Raw genomic sequence first — 23393 nt, forward strand, 5'->3', positions numbered from 1 at the left:
TGACCAATTCAAATTTTATATATTTAAAATTCCTTTAATTTTTTTTTATTAACATGGGTATCCGATCCAGTTTATGTACACCTTGATTAATCTAACGGGTCCTGAAGTTAACGACTGTGTAAGTTTCCAGTGGCTATCATATTAGTAACCACGTAACTTGAACCTGAAATCACATAGAAACAAACTTTTTTGTTCAAAGCTTTTACTACTTAGCCACCTACTAGATAATTAAAATATCCTTAATTCTTGAATATATATATAGCTAGGTAGTATAGATAGTTTTCATCTTCATTTTTGTTTAAGCTTAATTTGTTACCTGAAGTTTCTGTTCTTAGTCGAGTCTCTCCATTGTCCAAATTATATTGCAAGAAACAATGTTGTTTTGTGAAAAACTTGACCCATTTCATTTGAGTTTAGGCTTGATTAGGGTTTTTTTTTAAATAACTTAGGGATTCGATTGAGACAAAATACACGGAGCCCTCAATTGCGACAAAGTCCATAGTTTCGGGACTTTCTGAGGTTTTTAAGGTTTCCTTGTATTTATCAAAAGACACGCACATCATTCTCATCAACCCTGTCTACTAAATTCTCTCACGTTATCCCAGTCAAGAAAGATAAAGAAAAATAAAGTAAAAACAAATAAAGATGTGGCCCCTGACGTGTTTTTGAACTGAAGGAGAGAGAAAAAGTTATGTTGACGCCTGAGAAATTAAATTAAATAGGAGAGATAAAAATATACGAAGTAGCGCGCATAAAACAAAAACAATTTTCATCGTGCTTGAACTTTATCATATATAAAAATAGGATGTTGTTCATAAATATATAAAATCATTTTAATTATGTTCAAAAATATAATAAAAGGTTTTATTAGATATGATCTCTCATGTCCAAATATATAAACTACTACAATAAATTTAGATTTCATGATGATAAATTTTATGATGCTCAATGAATAATTAATGATATTTTATTATTTATTTTTTAATTTATTTTTTTAAAAAATATATATAACTAAAAAAAATAATAACAAATGAAGATACTTTTATCACTTTTGATGTTTCATAAGTTCTATCTTCTCTTTTATCTCTGTATTTTTTTTTAAATATGTTTTTAAAATAATTATTAAAATGTCATTAGTTACTTTTTGAGCACCATAAAATTTCTCATCAGAAGCTGTTTTTGTGTGTTTTACATTATTGTGTTTTTTAAAAATCACAAATTAAGATATAAAAACATAACAATAAACAGAAAAGAAATAATCACATAACACAACAACGATTTTATGTGGCTAAACTATGTATAATCAAAGGGGAGAACAATTGCGCACACACAAACAAAAAGAAAGGTTTAAATATATATTTATTAAGAACACATACTAGTCAAGTAAGTGATCAGTCACAACCCCAGTATTGTAAGGTTTTCATTGCCGGGCCAAACCAATTTAGGCCACATCACAAGAACATTACTGGATAGACATTTTATTAAATAGTTGATGGCATATATTCATAATAAAAATCAGTTAGTCTTGATTCTCTACCGAAATAATAATAAAAACAAAAAACAAAACATTAATACGTGGCAGTTGAATATAGAAAAAGATTAAAAAAAAGAACACCTATCGATTAATATTTTTCATATCAGGTTTATCTTTAACTTTAAAAAATACATTAAAAATTATTGTTAAGAAAAAATAAATAGAACTGAGCATTTTAGTCAAAATAGGGTGTCATGTAATTAATATTTTACCCATAATAGAGTTTTCTTTCCGAAATCCTTTTAGTTTAGAAATAAATTAAAATAACATCTTATTATTATTATTTTTTAAAATTTATTTTTCAAATCAGTATATCAATAAAATTAAAAAATAAACTAAAAAAATTCAAGATTTTTCAGAAACACAATCCTAAACACCCCTGTAAATGCACGAACATGAAAACACAAGGTCTCAAAAGAGGGTTTTTCCTTTATATCCACATTGATAATTGTTTGGACTAGATTGGCTACTAGCACAAAACCTGATTAAGCCTTTAAAAAAGCTAACTCACACTTGTTTATTCTATCAAATATTTTATATGATATTTTTCCACGCATTGAGGTCTATAATCAGTTAAAACATCTCGTATCACTTCGATACAAACTGAAAAACCCAGCAACCTTTCACATTACTACAGTAGCTTAAAGCCTTATATTGTACCGAGTTGAAACAAAATAGTTCAATCTTAAATGCTTTTTACAAACTATCTCAAGGTGTTCCATGGCAACAACAGTAGAACACCAAGTGGTTAAACCTCCCCGTCAACAGTGTGCTCATTTTAAATTTAGAATTCCACAAACAACAAAACAGACGCAAAACTAACCTAATGCTCCACTACTAATTGCTGCACTATACCAAAGCTCTAATACGCTTGTTGGGTAAATAGTGGGGTCATCCCTATGGATTATGGACTTTCTCCAAGTTTAATCAAGATGACCTTTCCATATAACATCCCAGTAATCTAAAGATTAACTACATATTCCACAACTAATCCTAATTAACTTGGTTCATGCCACATCTAATACGGATCATTTCACGGTCCTTGCTTTTGGGCTCCAGTTTGCATTCCCAATTCGTGCAAAATTGGTGAAAGCAAGCTGTAGTTAGTAGAGTTATTGAGCAATGCAATCATTATGATGCCGCCATAAAGATAATTAACGTGAGCAATTTAATGGAATCCAGAAACAAAATTTTATATTTTGCCTCTCATATGAAAATATTTTGATCCCAAAATTGTTCCCATGCATTACCAAAGGGTGATTCGGTGAATGATAATGATCTTGGAATGAAGGTAAACATTTCCTTAAAACTGCAAGACTTGGTAATGCACGCAATTGTTAGAGAAAGAATCAGTTGCTCATCAAAGGGGCCCGTTAAAAAACGATTCTGAAAAGTATGTATGATACTATAGAAGATAATCCAGTGGAAACTAAAATAAGTCGTTCATAAAAAGAATCGGTGACATTGCCGTGAAACGTGAAATAGAAAGATCTGAGGGTGAAATCCTAAGAGAGGATAAAGGAAGAAGTAAATATACTTGAATGAAAGATGGCACTTCAAGGTATAGCTAATTGTAGGGGTCAACCCTAATCCAAATAAATAAGGAAAGAAAAGCTAATCCGAGTTGGAAAATTTAGCTAGGTGAGTCTTTTATCAAATGGAAGCAAGTAACACTCCCCTAAGTTCAATTTCAGATGAATCAGATAATAATGTTCCAGTAACAAATAATTACCTAAAAAAAATCAAACAGGTGGGATGTAGATGGTAACCAGGTGTATATGGTAGAGGCCAAAGAGGAAAGATCACCTAGCTTGACCACCTCTGTTATTTTTTAGCAGATAACTCAAAAGGTTTTGGAATAATCAGCGGCAACACTAAAGGCAGAAACCAGACCAGCCATCCCAACAACCTGTGTCCAACTTCTTGTCCCAGCAGCAACAGCTGCCCCTGCCACAGCACCCGCAATTAGAGGATTCACCTGTATGAAGAAAAAACTTTGATATGTTCTTCACTTAATCATCAAGCGTTTCCAAGAGCACCGTGCTTGATAAATGAACTTTTTTTTGTGTGCAAGTCAACAACTTGCAAATAATCATCCTAAATACACAACCATGTAAAGATGCAAAAGGAATCTATTTGATATTTGTAATTTAAATTATAATTCAAATATTGAATAAGATCATATCAGTCAATGAAAATAATAGTGGTAGCCTTAAAACATTATATTTCCTTAAAAGAAAACAACAGAGACTACAATATACGGTCTAAAACTTCCCTTGATAATATTCATAATAAAATGAAGTTCATATTATCATGATCTTTATCCTTGCTTTTCTCATGCGCAGCTCCCTCCTAAAAAGGGGGATCTCGCTAACAATTTGATGCATGCAGGAGAAAAAAATAAATATTTCAATAACTTAGATCTTACAATTATCAAACTGATAATGATTCAAGTTGTGTTGATCTATGAGTAGCAATGGCAACAAGGTTGATATATAACTAACCCAGTCATTCTGCCTCCTATATCTTTGAATTCCACAACAAGTAGCAGTAAAAACTCCAGCGACAAGCCCTGGGCAATAAGACAGTAATGCAAGATCGAAATAAGTGAGCTTTGGAAACAGCTGATAAATGTTCTGAAAGAAGCAGCAAATGTGTCTTGAAAGGAACAGCCATATGTAATAATCATACACTGATGCTGTATTATAACTAAATATCAAAGTGCTACACATACCATAGAACTTACATCTCTATGAATCTATTTCCTAAAACGTAGATGTCTAATCCTAATTGACTAATTCAGTGGTTTACTCTTTATCGACCTCATGATATGTCTTTTATTTCATATGCTGTTGTAATCGGATGGATAAGTGCTTACACACCCATCCAAGCCAATTTGCATATGCACCTAACCGATCCCCAGATACATTATGCTTTTCTACTGGTTACAAGCTTGTCGAAAACCACCTAAATCATCTTCCTCTGATAGCATTGTCTGAAATATAAATTAAAGTGCAATGCTATAGCTTCAAAAGGCCGACCAAATAAGAGATATTCAGCGAATTACCACATTGGAAACCGAATTTCCCTATTGTCTTTGCCTGCACATGAAAATAATAATAAAAAAAGCCACGCCAAAATGAAAAGAGAAAAGATTCAAGAAATGAAATAGTAATAGAAACTATCTTACCACAAAGGAAGCCTGAGCTACGCCAGTCAGGCCTGTACGTTTACAAAAATAAAACAAATTCAATAAGTGTCAATTTTGGATAGATGGTAGCTACTAACAGGTTGAGAAGGAAATCACCTCTTTTACGAGCATCATAAGGACCTATGCATGACCCCCAAATTGCACCTGCCTGAACAGAAATCACAAAGGTTCATTCAGTTTTCAGTAATCAAACAATCAGTCAAGGTTTCTCTGTCTGTCAATGGAGTTTCTTTGGATAGTTATGATTACCGTTCCAACACGGAGTACGGAATCAACGGCGAGGGAAGAGCACGGCACCGCGCCGATGAGTTCTTCTTCCATCTCCCTCTCTTTTCCCACTTCTGAATTCCCATTTCTCTCCCCTTTTTCACCTTCCGGTTACCAAGACCAAAGCCATAGCTGAAAAGGGATAAAAACGACGTAGTATGCAAGTGTTACTTTTTATCTACGAAGATGACGTCATTATTTCAGCAAAACCCGTATGTGTAAATTACTAAAAGGCCTTGAACGACGTCGTGGAAAGGAGGCCCTCCAAAAGAAAAGAAAAACCCTAGATCCCTTTTCCATCTCGTACCAATATATTCAGTCTCTGTCTCACCCACACGGCGCTCTTTTATCAGCAGACGGAGGGGAAAGAGGGCTCAATTTTTACCTGTGTATTAGAGAGCAAAAATGAGTCGGGCGGCAGCAGCAGGAGCAAAGGGAAAGAAGAAGGGAGCGTCCTTCGTCATTGATTGCGCTAAGCCGGTGGAGGATAAGATCATGGATATCGCCTCTCTCGAGAAGTTCCTCCAGGAGAGGATCAAGGTTGGTGGAAAGGCCGGTGCTCTTGGTGACTCTGTTACCGTTACTCGTGAGAAGAACAAGATCACCGTTACCTCCGACAGCAACTTCTCTAAGCGGTACTTGCTCATCAATCTTTATTTATGTTCGTTGCTTGAATCCATCCTCATTCAGTTTCTTCTGTGCTTAGATTTTTTTTCTATAAAAATCAATCCTTGAAATTCTTCTTATGGAATCCTCTATGTTGGTGATGCAAATGACCAAGTTTCTTAAGAATTAGGAGTTTGATTCATGTTCATGAGAACTATACGTTTTGTTTTGTCTGGAAGAACCATAAATCATTGTCTCGGCAATCCTTGATTATAAATATATATTTTAAAAAAAAGGAACAAAATCTGCTCGTAGTCTTGAATGTAGTTGCAGATGATGAAAATCAAGCGTCTCCTTCTCACTTTATCATGACTTCATGTGACTGCTGGACTGGTTGGTAATTTTCCCAAGGTACTTGCTTCGGTGAAAATGGGGGATAAGGCATTACTATTTATAGATTTGTTTTGCGATATTATTTGTTATGCAATTGACTAACAAGCAGCTAGACTGAAGCAGGCTTGTATCTTTGGATTGATGGAATATATTGATTGTTGTTCATGCATAGAATTTTAAGATCCCTGATGTTATTATTTCCTATTTCGAATCCAACTTCTACTGGTTGTCTGACCTAAATATTATTTCATACTATTTGTGCTTCTTTTTTTCCAGGTATTTAAAGTACTTGACCAAAAAGTACTTGAAGAAACACAATGTGAGGGACTGGCTTCGAGTTATTTCTTCCAACAAAGACAGGAATGTTTATGAATTGCGCTACTTTAACATTGCCGAGAATGAGGGAGAGGAGGAAGAGTGAAGACTCGGCTCAGTATTTCTTCTGATTATCTGTTCTGTTTACTCATTTTAGGGCCTCCGTTATCGATATTAGCGGTTGGGTTTTCCTCACTTGTTCTTTGAAATTTTGGCTACTGATAAGTGGATTTCTATTTTCAATTTTCATGTATTAGATGCTATTAATACAATCCGAATTTCTTTCTAGGGTTTGGCTATAGAGATTGTCATGGCTAGGTTCTTGTTTCTGCCTCGTCTTGAATCATCAATGCATGCTCATGGTTTCTGTTGCTTATTTAATATAGCACTGCATAGTTGTTATGAGTTTCTTGTTATCAGATGAGGCTTCTCTGATGTTGCACTGATTGGTCTTGTGCTTTTATCTCCCTTGTTCGGTTAGTTCGGATTAATTGATAGCATCAATGCTGTTATGTGGTTTTCATTGATTAGCTGTGGATTGGGATTTTAATCGTGGATGATTAGCGAGTTTTTTATCATTCCTTTGATACAGCACTGTTTTTGTGTCCTTGTTAGTTGACGTGGACAAGAAGAATAATATATATAATCTATTTTACTCTTTTTAATATGTATTATTGCTTAACTTTAATATTTTAAAAAATTATTATATTTATTTTAGTTTATATTGAATGGTAAAATTAATAATAGTAAAATAAAAAAAATGATTGACTTGGTGTTATAATCTTAGTTGATAGACAACTCGATAGATATTTTTTGAAAAAAATAGTCAAAATGTTATTATTTTTAAAGGGGCTAATGTGGCAGATTTGGTCGAATCAAGTAGACTTCGTATTGAGAAATTGGTAGCTGTCTTTCATACTTTAAGGGATATTTTTAAATTGTGTATGATATTAAAAATAAATTTAAAAAAATAAAAAAATATTTTGAAAAGTGCTGCAATGCATTTCATCATTTTAGAGATATCCTACCCATTTGCAAAAGATGGTAAATGTGTTTATCTTGTATGCACGTGTCCTTCTGAGATGATCTTTGATACCACAAAACCTGAACAATAAGAGAAGCCCACGATATATTTGTATTGGCCAAGCTTAAATAGCAAGTGCCTCTTTAAAAGAAATTATTAGGTGAATCTGCTTCATTACTTTATTAGGATCATGAACAAATCAATCATGGAATGATGCATCTCTTTTATTTTATATTTAAATTCGTGTTGAATTTTTTTAATGTTGGGATGATTATTTAATTGTCTGTTATAAATCTGGTTAATTTGTAATGTCATTTAATTTTCTTAAATTTCATCCTATTTAAAATGTTTTTTTTAGTTTAATGTGGGTGTCCGGGCTAATTTGTGCGCACCTCGACTAATCTCACAGGCCCTGAAGTTAACGATCATGTAAGCCTCTAGTGGATATCATATCAGCAACCACATGGCTTGAACCTGAGACCACAAAGAGCAAACTTTTTGGTTCTAAACTTTTATCATTGGACCACAGATGGTTTCATCCTATTTAAAATGTTGATATGGATTAAGATAGCATTAGTAGCTTTAATGAAACTAAACAAGATAAGATGATGCAGGAGCTGGTTGCATAAATTCTTAACATAAGGGTGGAGTTCGACAACATTAACACAGTGGGGTGGGTTATAGCTCTTGCCCAAATTCTAGTCTATACACTCATCGAGCTACTATGACATAAAGAAGGTGATTCTTCACAAACTCTTCAATTTTCTTATAGAACTTGGTTGCAAGTTAAGATTGAGTTCACCCAACAAGAAACCAGGGGATGCTCGGAGTGGGGCGGGGAACATTTGAGATCTGTGTACATTTTAGTCCTTGAATCTTATTTTTTTTTAATTATACCCTTCAAGTTAAGGATTATTTGATAGAAAATAAATATATTCACCTCTAGATTTTGGATATCACTATATGGGTGGCCCGCGTTTCATTGAAGCCGGGTTGATTTTTTTATAACGTAAAAAATGATGTCCACACGTTGCTGGCAAGCTTTAAAGAAGATAAAAAAAAAATCACGACTCAATCTACAGACTCTACCATGTGTAATTAGATGTTTCTTTTAATTATATGATAGAAAATATAGCAACAATAAATATAGTGAATTTTTAAAGAAAAGATTATAACAATGATCATAATAAAAAGAATGCTACTCAAAGTGAGAAAAATTATAAAGGTTGATTCTAATATAACTAAATGTTAAATGATAAAACTAAAAATAAATATTAAAAATAACAAAATAGAGCATCTCGGGCTAGCATAAAAAACTTGCATCTCGAGTCGCGAGGCTACGCCAATTTTAATCAATTTTCAACAATCCAAATATAGAATGAAGAAATAAAAAAAATCAATCAATAAAAACAAATCTAAATAAAATAAACATCTATAAACTAGGGATGACAATTTAATCATAACCCAAAAGATATTGACCCAACCTGAATGAATGAGTTATTTTTTTACAGTTAACTTATTTTACTGGTAATGGATGCGGTATGAATATTGTTAAATCCAATCCAAACTTGACCCGATATATATAACACACATATACAAATCCATTGTCATCCTTACTGCAAAATGGTATAACCCGATAAAAAAAAAATGAAAAAAAAAGCAAAGCTTAATTAAAAAAAACTAATTATAAAAAAATATTGAAAAAACAACATATTAAATCGTCTCGGGTCAACCTAGGTCAACACATAAAATTTACAACTCAGGTCATAAGACTATAATAACCTTATTAAAAAAAAAAAACATGTTGAAGTCAAGTTCTCAATCAACTCAAGGTTGAAGAAAAAAATTGGAAACATTAATTAAAAAGTGACAAAAAAAATTAACAGTGTCAATCCGGGTTAATCTGTCAAACCTGAATCATGAGATCGAGATAACCTAATAGAAATCAAATCAAAATAAATTATGAAACTCAATTACCAATCAATTTAATGTTGAAGGATAAGATTAAAAAATAAATAAATTAAAAAGGAACAGAAAAAACTTGAGACTAGGATAATTTTGTAAAAAGTAAACCAAAATAAATCGTGAAGCTTTATTTCCAATGAAACCAAATATTGAAAGATAAAATTAAAAAAAAAAACTCAATAATAAAAAAACCTAAGTCAATTGGGCTAATACATAAAACTCACTATTAGAATTATGAAATTAAAATAACTTTATAAAAAATAAATCAAAATAAATTATAAAGTTCAATATTTAATAGATATAATATTAATATTAGAGGATAAAAAACACTAAATTTAAAATAAAAAAACATTGTTTAAATGAACAATATTTTACAAGGAGGTAACATTGATTTTTTTTAGTTGCGTTTGTTTTGCAACTGTTTTTGTGTTTGCGGTGCAATAAACACAGTAAGGTATTTGGTAACAAACCAAATTGTGTTTTCTACTGCGAAATCCACTAAAAAATTGAGTTTAAAACGCAGGTTTTATGAAGTAGTTTTTACATGTTTTTTAACTGAGTTTCGTAAATATTTTATATATGTTTTTTGCTATATATAAAATTCAACCATAATTTTTACCAATCTAAATTCAATTAACCGCACCTAAGCTCATTTTTTTTAAATTTATTTTTTAATTCATAACTACAAAAACTAGCAAACACAATCAAAACTTTTTTTTTTCTAGACCCTAACGCACCATGTGACTCATATTAAAATACTCACGTCTACAAAATATCTGGCATTAATTAAATGCTTTCCTCGACAAGAAAGATTTGCCAGCGTCCATTCCTAGAGAAAAGAGGTAGCAAATGATGGCCAATTTGTCAAAACTGATACACCGACATTATTTAATTCGTCATCTGCTAAAATACGGTACTATTTGTTTAGAGTTTTAAACTGTGGTTCAAATAAAAAAACAATCAAAATAATATTTTTAATCCTAAACCACAATTTAAAACACGAGATTTATGACGTAGTAAAATAGGTTATGAGTATTCACCTGGCACTTAATATCTTGCTTAAAAGCAATGGACAAAAATAACAATACTGTAGAGGAAGAAGAAGACACTCCCAACTGTCTACATTCGTCATTTCCATGGAATGATGCGTTCTGCACTTCATAAAACGTTGAATCTTAAACAAATAGTAGAAATAGAGAAATTTTATGTTAATGAAAAAATAATTAATAGCATCGAATTAATTATTTTTTAAATTTAATTTTTAAAAATAAATAAAATAGAAAAAAAAATTTCAATTTATTTGGACAGGGATATCTGCAGAGGGGAAATGAGAACATAGTGGGCCATGGAAAAATCTTTAACAAGCAAGTTCTCAATATAGGTTTTAAGAACATAGATGTTTTTTAAAAATATATTTATCTTGAAAAAATTATTAAATTACTATTTATTGATGATTTTGATATAATAAAAATTAAAAATATATTTGAATATATTTTTAAATAAAAAATATATTTAAGAAACAACATGCATATTTTTTTTTCTAAAGAGATAATAATTGCTCCATATTTGTTTCAATTATAGGTTCCGCGTACAAGGAGCTGTTAAAAGTAAACATTTACAACTCTAAAGAGTTGATTTTATGACTAAAGAAGTCTATTATTTGATTTTTTTTCTCTAAATACATCATACTATATAATTAAAAAAAATTCAATTAATGTATAAATTAATTCGAGAATTAAAAAACACAATATCTGATTTCAATTCACCTAGTTTGTACTTTAATCACTTGATTGAATCTTAGTTCTAGCAGGGATTGGTAAATGATGGCTCCACGTCTTTATTATACATGGAGAAGTCAAATATAGTAAATAAAGTTTGGATTGAGAAAAATCAAAGCAGCACCTATCGCTGTATTTTTCTCTAAAAACATTGTTAACAATTTGAACCCGCACCCTCCTCATCTGTTGCCGTTCGGTCGTCAGCGATTGTCCGGTGAACTTGTTCTTGGTTAGTTTTCCTTATCAATCGAGTTCCTACGTATCATATCAAAATGCGCGTCTCTAGTACAGGATCATAGACAGTTTTCCATCTCGAGATTGCATTTACTTAATCTGATTTGGTTTTAGTCTTTTAGATTTAATTTTTCGATACATGATCGTTCTACTTCTTCTTCTTCTTATTATTTAATTTTCGAAATTAACAAGCAAGAGCATCTTTGTTCAATCTAACAGCGGCATTTAACGAGAGCAAAAACAAATTAATTTTTGGTCTTGAATTATTGGATTTCTCTGCGGCTTAGACTCACTTATTAGTTGTTAATTCTTCAGGTTTTGTTAGTGTTCTGCAATAATTGCTGATGCTGCAGCTCATTTAAGCTGCAGCTTGAGGTTACTACGATGGCCTCCGCGTATAACCAAAGTGATGGCGGCAGATTTGGAGATACCAATATTGTTGGGCATGACAAATGTGAAAGCTACTTTCTTTTCCGAGGCGAAACTACCCTTGGAGAGGGTTTTCGGACCTTCTTATATTTTCTTGGTCTTGCTTATTGTTTCATTGGATTATCAGCTATAACTGCTCGTTTTTTCCGGTCTATGGAGAATGTTGTTAAGCAGTCGAGGAAAGTGGTGGAGATTGACCCACACACGAATGCTGAAGTTATCAGATATGAGAAGGTGTGGAATTATGCAATTGCAGACATTTCTTTGCTTGCCTTCGGGACCAGCTTTCCTCAGATTTCACTAGCTACTATTGATGCCATACAAAATATTGGCAACCTGTATGCTGGAGGTTTGCAAATTGTAACTTTTGTAAATCATTTCAAATTTCTTTCTATGCAGACATTTCAATTGAATTTGGATGCATAAGTATGAGGTTTGTGATATCATATATATTGAACCTGTGCGCTTGTTGTTTAATCCTAAGCTGTTGTCTTTACTATTTCGGCCATCCATGATTTCCTCACTCACTAGCAGTTGAACCAAGTGGAGTCCATTTTATTTATTTATGTATAGGCTGTTTGCCCCTTTGTTTTTGCCAGGCGCTGGCAATTTATGCCCTACTCTCATCTTGCCAAGCCAAATAATATTCGGAAAATGACATCACTGTTTCCTTCTATCTTTCATATACTGGGTGGGGTTGGCCATCAGTGAGCTCAGCTTGGAGTTACCTGATTGATTTTCTATGGTTAATGAAAGTTCTTGCATATCTATAATCAGTGAAAATGTTATTGTGAGAGAAAAAAGTTGTAAGGTTTTGAAATTTACAGATTGAATATGCTGTTCTTTTTTATGGTCATGTATTGATTATGTTGTTAATTTGTAATGATGCAAATAAAATTCTATCAAGTTTGATTTGATGAAGTTAACAATCTTTTTCACCTCCTCTCTCATCCTTGTATAAACTTTTTTTAATGTATGTATTATTGCCTGTTGACATGTTAGTAGTGGTCGATAATAATCAGATTGGTGATGTTTGTCTTGCATTTTGAATCATTTGGCTTCCTATTATTGACAGTTTGCAAAATTTGTGTGAAAGGTGAGTGGTGTCTCAAGTTGACATTTTTGACAGTTTGCAAAATTACTTAATGTATAGGGATGGGTCCTGGAACACTTGTTGGCTCTGCTGCATTTGACCTTTTTCCAATCCATGCTGTTTGTGTTGTGGTTCCGAAAGCCGGAGAATTGAAAAAGATAGCTGATATAGGAGTTTGGCTGGTGGAGCTGTTTTGGTCTTTCTGGGCATACATTTGGCTCTATATAATTTTAGAGGTAATTTCCGCATTCCCCTCTCATGTGAACTGCAACAGTGAACAATTTTGGAGTATATTATGGATTTGCTATATATGTTTGATTCATTGATTAAGAATTAAGATCTTCATTTTTGCTTTTAGCCACTGGATCTTTTAACTTTCCTGGACATGTTCATATTGTTGCTCTTATGTTATATTGTCAATGTTCTCAACTCCACTACATATGTACATATGCATTTTGCATTAGTTTATTTTAATATAGACTGGTCATGCTATGATATGTTATAGGGATAGTTGTCATTAACTAAACCTCCCTGTTCCCCACTAGCGGTTCTTGATATTATATCTGGATTGCATCAAATGGATAAAATAAATGTCACTACAGGTGGGGTTCATGATCTGATTATCTCATTTTTTTTTCTTTTCTTTCCTTTTTTTTTAATAGAAGCAGAAAACTTAATGCATTTGAAAAGATGTATTTGTGATTGAAGTTTACATATATCAAGCACTTTCTTGGCAATAAAAAGGTCTTGACTCTTGCCTTTGTTGCAGGTATGGACCCCGAATGTCATTACGCTTTGGGAAGCCTTATTGACGGTATTGCAATATGGTTTACTGCTAATGCATGCTTATGCTCAAGACAAGCGCTGGCCTTACTTATCTCTTCCTATGTATGTCTTTCTTTCTCCCCTTTTATTTTCTTGTTGAATAAAAGCAATCACTTATCTGGCTCTGTGTTCAATCTTCCTGCTTCTGATGCTTCTCGTAATCTGAAGTCCAAGAACGGAAAGGCCAGAGGAGTGGGTGCCGGGAGAGGTCCCTTCTCCCACGCATGAGAACAATGTGTATGGGGAAGAAAATGGGAATGTTGTTGACATATTCTCTATCCATTCAAATAATGGTACAGGTGCATTTCTGCATTAATACTAATGGTAGTCTAACAACTTTCATACCTCAGCACTCTACTCTTAAACAGTTCATGAAAAGCAGGCCACATACCATTTATTGTTAATTTTCATATGTGGTCATGAATTGTGGGAGTGACTGGCATGGTTAACACTGCAAATATTTTTCCACCTGATTCATCTTATAGAAGTATTAGGCCTTAAAGTCACCGTGAGATTACGATGATATAAGATGATAATAGAATATTGAACTTGCAACTAACAGAATTGGTGGTGGAATGGGAATGCAACTTGACATGTTAATTAAGAACATATGTATTAATGCTTTCCATGTTTTTACCAAAAAAATGAGAAATTAAACTGAACTGTGAGGTTTTCTTTATGTGAAGGGGCATTAAAATTATATCTTATTCCCTAAGCAAGGCTTAAGGATTCCCTAAGCAAGGCATTAAAATTAAACTGAACAGATGTATTCATCTTTTTTTTCTCAAATAAGCACATACATATTCAATGCTAGAAAGATAAGACACCCTGTATAGTGTTTAAATGAAATCATCATAGTCAAACAATCAAGTTGCTGCATCAATTAGGTTTTGCATATGTGAGACGATGACAGATTAGAACCCAACCATGAATTTTTGTAACTGTATCCTTTTCAACCTAGAATTTTTTCTGTTCAGGTCCAGTCTATCAAAAAGTGCCTGTAACAGATGACGCAGCTGAATCCTCCAACAAACATTTTCACCAGGAGAAAGATTCACATGTGCTTTCTCTTTGGAAAGAGCAATTTGTGGATGCACTCACGGTATTGCAACTCATGCTATATATATGTGTGTGTATTTTTAGTGACTGCTGTAAGAAATTGATGGCTATATAAGCATTTATTCCTGTATCCAGATGGGCGTTCCCTTTTTTGTCACCTTTTGCTTTAATCAATATGTTTTCCTTACTGGTAAAAAATAATAATGCTCGGGATCATTTCTCTCTGTGTTAAATAAATTTTCACTCATCTCATGCCATTGTAAATTTGTAATATTGTCTGGCACCGATTGCCTTTCATGGAGTTCATTTTGTGATTTTATCAAACAGCTTTATGCATAGAAGTCTATGTTTAACCTTCTTTTTGCTCATGGTTGTCTGCAAAATTTTCTTATTTTCCATTTCTTTTCCTGCTATTTTGGGGGAATAATTTCAAGTTTTTTTAAACAGATGGAAAGTCTAGAAACAAGAAAACTAAACAGTATTCATCTACGGGTAGCAAGAATTTCCTGGCAACTAATCCTTGCACCTTGGAGACTTTTGTTCGCTTTTGTGCCTCCATATCATTTTGCTCATGGCTGGATTGCCTTTATTTTCTCTCTACTATTCATCAGTGGAATAGCTTACATTGTAACAAAGCTCACTGATGTCATAAGCTGTGTCACAGGTTTCCAAACTCTCTACAAATTATTATCCCAGTTTCCATTCCTGGAGTTGTTGATTATCATGCTATATCTACTCAACCTTTGTTCACAAATGGTTTATATCATTGCAGGAATAAATGCTTATGTCATTGCATTCACAGCATTAGCTAGTGGAACTTCATGGCCGGATTTAGTGGCGAGTAAGATTGCTGCTGAACGCCAGACAACAGCAGACTCCGCCATTGCAAACATCACTTGCAGGTTTTTCATTACTGTACTTTATTTGGGATATTCTTACATGATATTTGGTCATTTTCAAATACCTAAATGTTTCCATCACATTGTTTCTTATTCCAAAAGAGATTCAGGGAAACCTCATTGGTTTGAGTATTATAGCTGGTAATGGGTTTTTGTTATGCTTGTGGTTCTGAATACTGGATGTTTGTGTCAGATTAAGGAAAGACAGCTATTATTATTATTTTTTTTTATCTTATTGTAGGGTGCTGTTTAAGTTAAAATCCAAACCCAAAGACAGAAATTCATGCAAGTCTAACGCTGACCTTTATGTAATACTATTATGATATGTAAAACTGAAATGGTAAAGGAGGACACGTGCCAAATCTTCAATCTCTTTGAAGTTGTTCAAGCAAATTAACAGTAAAGAGATGTTCTCCGAAATGATAATACTCTCAGGAATTACAAGTGGTGAATTTGAGAGGTAGAGAATTCTATGTACAAGGACTGGAGTTTTGTTTATTCTCCTCATCTTTCTAGCCTCAAATTCTCTCTTTGTGAAACTTTGTTTTGCCACCTGCTGAAAGATAAAAAATTCTATTATTATGCAGATGTAGTTGCACAAACATGAACTGATCTGTCCCTTTCTTTTCTTTCCAGCAATTCGGTGAACATATATGTAGGAATCGGTGTTCCATGGCTTATTGACACTGCCTACAATTTTTTCATGTACAACGAACCGTTGCGTATTCAAAATGCTGCTGGACTCAGCTTTTCATTGCTTGTTTTCTTCTGTACTTCTATAGGCTGTATTGCTGTTCTCGTGCTCAGGCGTTTGACACTGAAAGCAGAACTTGGAGGACCAAGGATCTGGGCATGGGTAACCTTTGTGTATTTCATGTTGCTTTGGATTATTTTTGTTGTGCTCTCCTCCCTCAGAGTCTCTGGCATTATTTGATAGACAGCTTTTAGCTAAAATTTATTTCCGTTCTTTTTGGGTTGCTTCCCAATATTTGAAAGGTCTCTTGTATCCATTGAATTCTCTCCAATTAAGGTCTTTTAGGATTCCCTTTGTATCATTCTGTTATAATAGCTTGAACTAGCCCCGAGAAAGATCCAGTGCGCATGTATTGTAATTTGCTCCGTGTGGGTAAGACTTTAACAGGCTGCTCGATTTCGCCATTCATGTTTATTTTCACAATGGCCAAGCATTTAACTTTTTCTGCAAAGCCTTGAAAGCAGATGTGAGACACCAAGGTGCATTGTCTACAGAAGAATCTTGCTCCAAAGCAAAAAAGGATCACCTGACAACAGCGTTGGAGGCCAGCACAAGCAGGGAATAGGTAAGATGGCAAGAACATAAAATCAATGCATCCATCTTTCATCCCTACAGCCCCGTGGCATGGCCGTAAAAACTAAATACTAATATTGTTTACGTGAAGTGGTGATTTCTCAGTTCATCTGCAAGCTGTGGAAGCAGCAGAACTGTCAAGGACTGTACTATCAAGTACCAGCACCAGATGACATCTAACAATTTGAACCACCTCCTTCAAGATGCTAGCAAACGTAGGTCTCAATAATCTTGACGAGCTTCTCTGGGGTTGAAATCCGATAAACGCTAGGACCTAACACTGCAGCTGATGATGGAAAATGAGATGTAACAGCATGTATAAACAGCTACTTTCGTCTTTTTTAGGTTTCTAAGTTTTATAGCGTTCTCATGGATAAAAACCATTCAGTAATTCGGATTACACGCGACAAATACTTAAAAGCATTTGCCTCATTGTCTGACTTGGCTACGGGATCAACCACCCAATTTGTGAAAATATAATTCCAGTTTTGCAAGGTGAATTTGATCCTCAGCGAAAAACAGGGAAAAAAAAAAAAATACTTAATGCATATTCACAAGAGGGCACGTGAATATAAAATTCTCTAAATAAGGCAGGAGCCCCAATTCAACCAATTTATTGCAGCAACTCCCGTCAACAATCCTACTACAACGTCTAGCGGCTCCATTCATCAGTGGGTAGGAAACGATCCCCCAGTTCAGGGCAAATTTCCTTTTCGCCAACAAAACAATGTCTTGCCTAAGCAAATGCACCCGTGGTGCAAGCTGTGGCTGGAGTTGCTTCCAGCTGTTTCCTTGGAGCACTGTATTTCTTGGTAATGAATCTGCAAGAGAACAATGATGTAAGAAGCTGGCAAAAGCATTTTTTTTAAGAGATTAAAACGGCTTAGATGGAGAACAAGAATAAGACAACCTCGCAGAAATTGAAGGAAAACCTGATTTATGCAATGCTCACACCATAAAATGCCAACAAAGGTATTGAAATCAAGGAAATATGGAATACTAAATGTAGGCCTGCAAGTTATATGAATTTTCAAGTTACCTGAAGAAATCCCTCCACAACAACTCAAACATCAACCAGTTCATTCCACTATCAGGTGAACCACCACCACCACCACCGCGATTTGAGGCACCAGAAATTGTTCTATCAATCAAATGTATCATTAATGAGTGCATGCTTTCTAAATATTGCATCAGCATTAAAAGGGAAAGAAAAGAGAAAAAAATTAAGGGCACACCTTGCAGCAGTCTTCTTAAGCTCATCAAACAAGGAACGGGGAGAGATGCATCCCACTGTGAGCCATGGAGAGATTTTGCAGGAAAAGTTTGCGCCATATATGCTGTCATGGCTGCCATTGATTCCCTTGTGAGGTTGTGCTTGGCACTCAGCTGCAAATTTCTGGAGCCTCTGTAGTGCTTCAGCCTCGCCTCCCACCATAGAAGCACTTGCAGTTGCCTTCCCATCCTGCATTTTCATTGAAGGACAGTATCATCAGTGCAATCAAAGGTGACGATAAGAAGGTTGCAAAGCATTCTGTTTGGATCAATGGTTTCTGAATATGCAAGACCAACAGGATTAGAAATTGCAGTTTCAAGAGGAATGGAAATCCAAAAAGGTAGCAAACAGAAGACCAATTTTCAACAATGTATCCATTTTGAAAAATGAGAACCTGGGATCAGAAAGTATTCAGGCTAACGATGCAGAATGTTGGCAATTCAGATTACAAGATTATATCATTACGAGGTAAGATTGATCTACTAAATAAACACTGTTTTCATCCAGTATCCATCCTTCATATTTGAACATCATATTGTTCACTTATAAAACCTTTTCATTTCAAGTTATATCTTAGCCTTCTAATCAAAGCCTAATTTCTATTCACATTCTTCCTAGCAAAGCACAGTCATCATAAACACAGTTTTCATAACCATGCCAACATCTCTAACATGATAATCAAAGCACACAAGCATAGAAAAAAAAAAACAGTTATAAAGAGGCCGAACCTGAGTTGGGTTGAGACCCAAATCCAATAGATTAGGGATATCCCCAGGCTCCACATCTCCTCTTGAAGGCAAACCCTTTAATTCATCCAAGGTCTCAACGGTCTTCCTAATCTCCAAAACCTGCACTTTCTCCTTAAACCCACCATAATTCGATGGCATATCTTCCAACTTGAAAGGCAAATCATCCAAATGATACAAAGTACTTCCCCAAAAGTACTTCACCTCAACTCCCTCATCTTTCATAACCTCCTCAATCTTGTCCTCTGCCTTAACCTCATCATGAGACACCTCTCTATGCGCATACACAGCATCAGCTCCAATAGCCTTTGCCAATTCAACCAACACGGTCTCCGGTCTCCCCACTCTCACCACAAGATCAGATCCTCTAGCCTGCAAGTTCTTGCGCAGGTCAGAGACAGATTCAATCAAGAAATTGGCACGATAAGGTCCAGTTTTATCAAACCCAGAAGAGGATTTGCCATAATCTCTCGGGTCAAAACAATAAACAGGCAAAACAGACATAGAGTCGTTGTTGGCAGAGTTGAGGCACTCATTGTCATGGACACGCAAGTCATTGCGAAACCAAACGATGCAAGCTCGGCGAGTTCCGGCAGCATTGGAGGGGTCAGAGGGGCGGCGGGGGCCAAGAGTGAGGGGGGTTGAAGAGGGTTGGCAGAGATGGTAGACTTAAAGGAGAGTTTAGGAGAAGAAGTGGAGAAAAGAGAGAGAGGTGAGTGAGAGAGGTGGCTTGAGTAGGTATTTTCGCCTTGGTTGGTGGAGAGGAAAAAAGAGCTGAGATTTTAGGTTGAGTTAAAAAATGGGTAGGTAGAATGGTGGAGAGAGAAAGAGAAAGAGAAAGAGAAGCAGTGGCAAAAGGGGATGAAGAGACAATGGCAAGTTGCTGTTTTTCTTCTTCTGAAATGGATTCTGGGGTTTCTGGGTTTCGAAGTTTGGAATCCATTTGGTTTTGGATTTGGTTTGGGGAAGAAAGAGTTGTTGTTGATGCGGGAGAGAAAAGTTGGTTGAGTGTTTGGTTCGCTCCCACTTGTTTTTCTCCTCGCCTAAAATGTTTAAGGAAGACGGGGGGTTTTTAAACTTCAGTATTATATGTATCAACCTCGTGTCTGACTGCCCTCACCTCACCAACTTCGACTTCGGACTTGGAGGGGTGTTTTGGGAATTACGCACTTGGGTTGGTAGAACGTGGCCGCCTGCGAGCAAAATGCAAATAATATTTGGTTAGTCATTAAAAGGTTATATATTTTTCTATTGCCATGACTATGATATGTAGATTTCGAGTTTCTTTGTTTTCACATTTAAAAAAGTTTTTAAAAGTTAATTTTTTAAAAAGTTTTAAATAGTTTTGATCTATTAATATCAAAAATAAATTTTAAAAAATAATAAAAATATTATTTTAATATATTTTAAAGTAAAAAATATCACGTCTGACAAATGTTGCTTGGCTCCAACAGCCCCGGCATAGATCTGATAGCATTAGATCCAAATATTAGGTTGTGCAGCACCAGACCCTGGTGTTTTGTGGGTCTGGCTGACACCAAACCCATCAATAAGTGGGTCTAGTGTTGGTGAGACCTAACACACCTGGGGCTTGACAATATTGTGACTGGTTCTGGCGCTAGCCAGACCTAGTGTGCCTTTATTAGGATGTGTTTGTCTGGCGCGTGCCAATCAAACACACTCGAGAATTTGAGAAAAAATATACCCATATGTTTTTCTTGATCTAACTTTTTTGGTATAGATATATAAATATATACTAATAAAATCTTGATTTATCAATAACTCCCAGTCTTTGTGATATAATAATATACAAATACTTTAATTAATTTTCCAGTTTGGGTAGATCGATGAGTTTTCTCATATAAAAAGGGGGTGTAAGCCAGAAACAATATGCATTTAGAATGAAAATAATTCTTTCAAACATAAAGTATTAAAAACTTGTACTCAAAAAAATTATAAGAGATTGAGGTTATCATGCCAATCATTTATAAAAATTCTCAAGTGGTTATATGCACCCAATAAGATTGAGCCTTTACCTTATAAGTTTTTGGAGTGAAGTGCGGGAGATGTGGCTTTTCTAATATTATCATGATTTTTTTTATGAGGCATAAGAGCTCTCCACTAAAGAGTAGTGATTGGATAATGTTACTATTGTACTAGGAAGACTAAGTCCATTATTTGAAGAGTGAGGATATTGTCATCGGGAGATAAAATTATGTAGATGACACTAATGAGATAAGTTCATCCCATGGAGAACGGTGTATACATTACTAGAGAGACAACGTCCATCTCTTGGATAATAATGCATATAGCATTAGGAAGACCAGAATACGTATTTCTAGAATTAACGTTAAGAGGCCTTCAACCATTATCTAGAAAGAATAAAAAGTTATTTTGAATATGTCATTTATATTCTTATTAAAGATTATTTATCCTGAGATTATCTGAATGATAGGTATGATGGAGGTTTTTAGGAGGAACATGTTTTGGAGGTGATACTAAGATGTTTGCTTTGACTACTCTGTTTACTTCACTTGAAAGGTCATTGTCCTTGTGAAAATAAGGTCTATGTTGTAGCAAATTGACATCTTCAACCTGTGTATAATTTTTCATGAATTGTTTTCTTTTGAATAAGTTTCTATCTGGTAAGATATAAAGTTTTTTCTAGAGGACTTGTTCCTTTACTCCTTCTATCAAAGCTTTTAAAGCTATTGGCTCAAGTAATTCTTCCACATTGAGCATCTCCCTATTTAATCTCCTTAAATATGTCCATGTAGACTCATCCCCTGGGCAATCCTAAAAAATTTTGTGGAGTTTTTCTTGACGGGTATACTAGTGTAAAAGCATGTCACTAGCTTGACATAAAGATCACTAAATTCTTCAATAGAGTTTGATTCTCCATTATATCATGCATGTACAAACCCTCTAAAGATTGTTGGGAGCATCGTCATGATCTTGGATGAACAATTCCTTAGTATATGTGCTATCCAGGTGATTGAGGCTTCTATATTTTTTTTAAAGGGTCGAGGCTTCTAATGTTGCATTGATAATATTTCACTTTTACTTTGTGAGGAAGTTGTTCTAACATGTAACTTTGTTAAATTAATGAGAGAATCACTGTCATCACAGGGTTTTACAGGGACTGCCTGTTATGTTTGTTCCTGGGCAAACTACCTGCATGGTTTGCAGAAACTGAAATTGGGATCGAGGTCAGATTCTGACTTCAAAACTGCCTTTTCTTTTCTTCACCTTTTATCTCAATGAACAAGGCCCTATCCTGTTGTCTGGTCGCTCGCACAGCCCAGCAAAGAGAAATGGATGAACAAACTCTTCAGGAGCAATGGCTTCCGGGTGGGACATAATTGCGAAGTTGCTGGGAGTTTAGGCAAGGAAGTAGCACCAGGAGAGTACAAGAATATATATTATTTGTTGCAGACCAATTGCAATTTTCAGATGATCATGTGTGGCAACTTATTTATGATTCTGAATATAAAGCACTTACTGTTGGATTTCGTGGTTTTGCTTGATAAGGGAGGGGCCTAATCATTGAATACCTTCTCTCCTAATTCTCTATTTGTTGATATAAAATTCTCAAAAAGTGACAGTAATTGGAATCGTACCTACAACTATATATGTTGAAGCATGTGTGACTGTAACTCTTGATGTTTCGAGGATTAGCAACTGTCAAATTACAAATATTTCTTATATAGTTCTTCATTCTGATGCTCAAGGTTATTGTCGCGTAAAGTTGTTCAACAGCAAAGATGTGCTTCTGCTCTCCCGTCTTTTCTTCACCTGCACAGTGTGTTTCTTGAACACATCTCTATGAGCATTCATTCGTATCGTGATTTTCCAGTTTTTGTTCCTTATCATGAGAAATAGATGACCAGGTTATAAATGCCAGAAGCATGTGAAGATGATTTACCAATGTCACAAGCTATTTGATGTATTTGCTTCTCGTTATCTTTTCTTCTCTCTCTCTTGCCGGATGGAAACTTGGAGGAGAGAATTACAGAGGGTTGAGGAGGAAGGGGGTGAACAAGTGTTCGAGGAGCTCTAAATGTAAACAAAGAATAATGCCATTGGATCAATTCCCCAAGTTTATTTTGAACTCTACTTTCTTTATCCAAACAAATTAGTATGACCATGCCTTTCATTTTAGATAGCAAAAAATGTTGCTCGTTCCGGTTTCTTCATCTCCCCTTTTGTCTTTTTTTTATATATATAAAGTATAGTGCCTCCCTATCGTTTGCAAGATTTTTCACTTTGGTTCCTACAGTTCAAAAATATTCAGAATTATCCTCATATGTTGCAATTTATTGTAATTTTTCAAATTACAATTCCTGATATCCCACTTCTCGGTAGGTTATTTGATGAAAACGTCTGGTTTTAGCAATGGAAGAAATACGAGCTAA

The 23393-nt window shown here is 34.6% G+C and overlaps 4 protein-coding genes across 7 annotated transcripts; 2 read left to right on the forward strand and 2 right to left on the reverse strand.

Moving 5' to 3' along the window:
- Positions 1-3096: 3096 nt before the first annotated feature.
- LOC133682070 (outer envelope pore protein 16-4, chloroplastic) lies at positions 3097-5139 on the reverse strand. Of its 2 annotated transcripts, none has more exons than XM_062105320.1 (6): positions 4995-5139; positions 4842-4893; positions 4725-4756; positions 4602-4635; positions 4039-4106; positions 3097-3481 (listed from the first exon to the last, which is right to left on the reverse strand). In XM_062105320.1, the coding sequence occupies exons 1-6, from the start codon at positions 5064-5066 to the stop codon at positions 3359-3361; spliced, it is 381 nt and encodes a 126-aa protein (XP_061961304.1). In that variant the 5' UTR covers positions 5067-5139; the 3' UTR covers positions 3097-3358. The 2 variants fall into 2 exon arrangements, with proteins under 2 accessions (XP_061961304.1, XP_061961303.1); XM_062105319.1 differs by having other exon boundaries at positions 3097-3512.
- Positions 5140-5299: 160 nt separating this feature from the next.
- LOC133681656 (large ribosomal subunit protein eL22z) lies at positions 5300-6614 on the forward strand. Its single transcript, XM_062104752.1, has 2 exons — positions 5300-5647; positions 6288-6614. Exons 1-2 carry the CDS (start codon positions 5418-5420, stop codon positions 6430-6432), a joined length of 375 nt encoding a protein of 124 aa, XP_061960736.1. The 5' UTR covers positions 5300-5417; the 3' UTR covers positions 6433-6614.
- A 4550-nt stretch (positions 6615-11164) lies between these two features.
- Positions 11165-16687, forward strand: LOC133681713 (magnesium/proton exchanger). Of its 3 annotated transcripts, none has more exons than XM_062104823.1 (9): positions 11165-11322; positions 11643-12105; positions 12910-13085; positions 13619-13737; positions 13843-13973; positions 14652-14776; positions 15181-15397; positions 15506-15635; positions 16415-16687. In XM_062104823.1, the coding sequence occupies exons 2-9, from the start codon at positions 11712-11714 to the stop codon at positions 16578-16580; spliced, it is 1458 nt and encodes a 485-aa protein (XP_061960807.1). In that variant the 5' UTR covers positions 11165-11322; positions 11643-11711; the 3' UTR covers positions 16581-16687. The 3 variants fall into 3 exon arrangements, with proteins under 3 accessions (XP_061960807.1, XP_061960806.1, XP_061960805.1); XM_062104822.1 differs by having other exon boundaries at positions 13843-13967; positions 16269-16687; XM_062104821.1 differs by having other exon boundaries at positions 11167-11322; positions 16269-16687.
- A 602-nt stretch (positions 16688-17289) lies between these two features.
- LOC133681714 (blue-light photoreceptor PHR2) lies at positions 17290-20045 on the reverse strand. Its single transcript, XM_062104824.1, is given in 6 exon segments — positions 17290-17780; positions 17999-18100; positions 18195-18421; positions 18961-19622; positions 19625-19681; positions 19684-20045. Coding segments are annotated over 6 exon segments (1371 nt in total). The 5' UTR covers positions 19922-20045; the 3' UTR covers positions 17290-17695.
- Positions 20046-23393: the final 3348 nt, after the last annotated feature.

Source organism: Populus nigra, chromosome 2 (assembly GCF_951802175.1).
Source record: "Populus nigra chromosome 2, ddPopNigr1.1, whole genome shotgun sequence".
Taxonomy (NCBI): Eukaryota; Viridiplantae; Streptophyta; class Magnoliopsida; order Malpighiales; family Salicaceae; genus Populus; species Populus nigra.

Excerpts from the sequence above, each read along its gene's own strand:
- LOC133681656 (XM_062104752.1), top strand. The coding sequence starts at position 5,418 with ATGAGTCGGGCGGCAGCAGCAGGAGCAAAGGGAAAGAAGAAGGGAGCG. Across the intron at positions 5,648-6,287 it reads GACAGCAACTTCTCTAAGCG|GTATTTAAAGTACTTGACCA; the intron begins GTACTTGCTCAT and ends CTTTTTTTCCAG.
- LOC133681713 (XM_062104821.1), top strand. The coding sequence starts at position 11,712 with ATGGCCTCCGCGTATAACCAAAGTGATGGCGGCAGATTTGGAGATACC. Across the intron at positions 15,398-15,505 it reads TGTCATAAGCTGTGTCACAG|GAATAAATGCTTATGTCATT; the intron begins GTTTCCAAACTC and ends ATATCATTGCAG. Across the intron at positions 15,636-16,268 it reads ATTGCAAACATCACTTGCAG|CAATTCGGTGAACATATATG; the intron begins GTTTTTCATTAC and ends TTTTCTTTCCAG.
- LOC133682070 (XM_062105319.1), bottom strand. The coding sequence starts at position 5,066 with ATGGAAGAAGAACTCATCGGCGCGGTGCCGTGCTCTTCCCTCGCCGTT. Across the intron at positions 4,107-4,601 it reads GAAATTCGGTTTCCAATGTG|GGCTTGTCGCTGGAGTTTTT; the intron begins GTAATTCGCTGA and ends CTTATTGCCCAG. Across the intron at positions 3,513-4,038 it reads ATAGGAGGCAGAATGACTGG|GTGAATCCTCTAATTGCGGG; the intron begins GTTAGTTATATA and ends TTCTTCATACAG.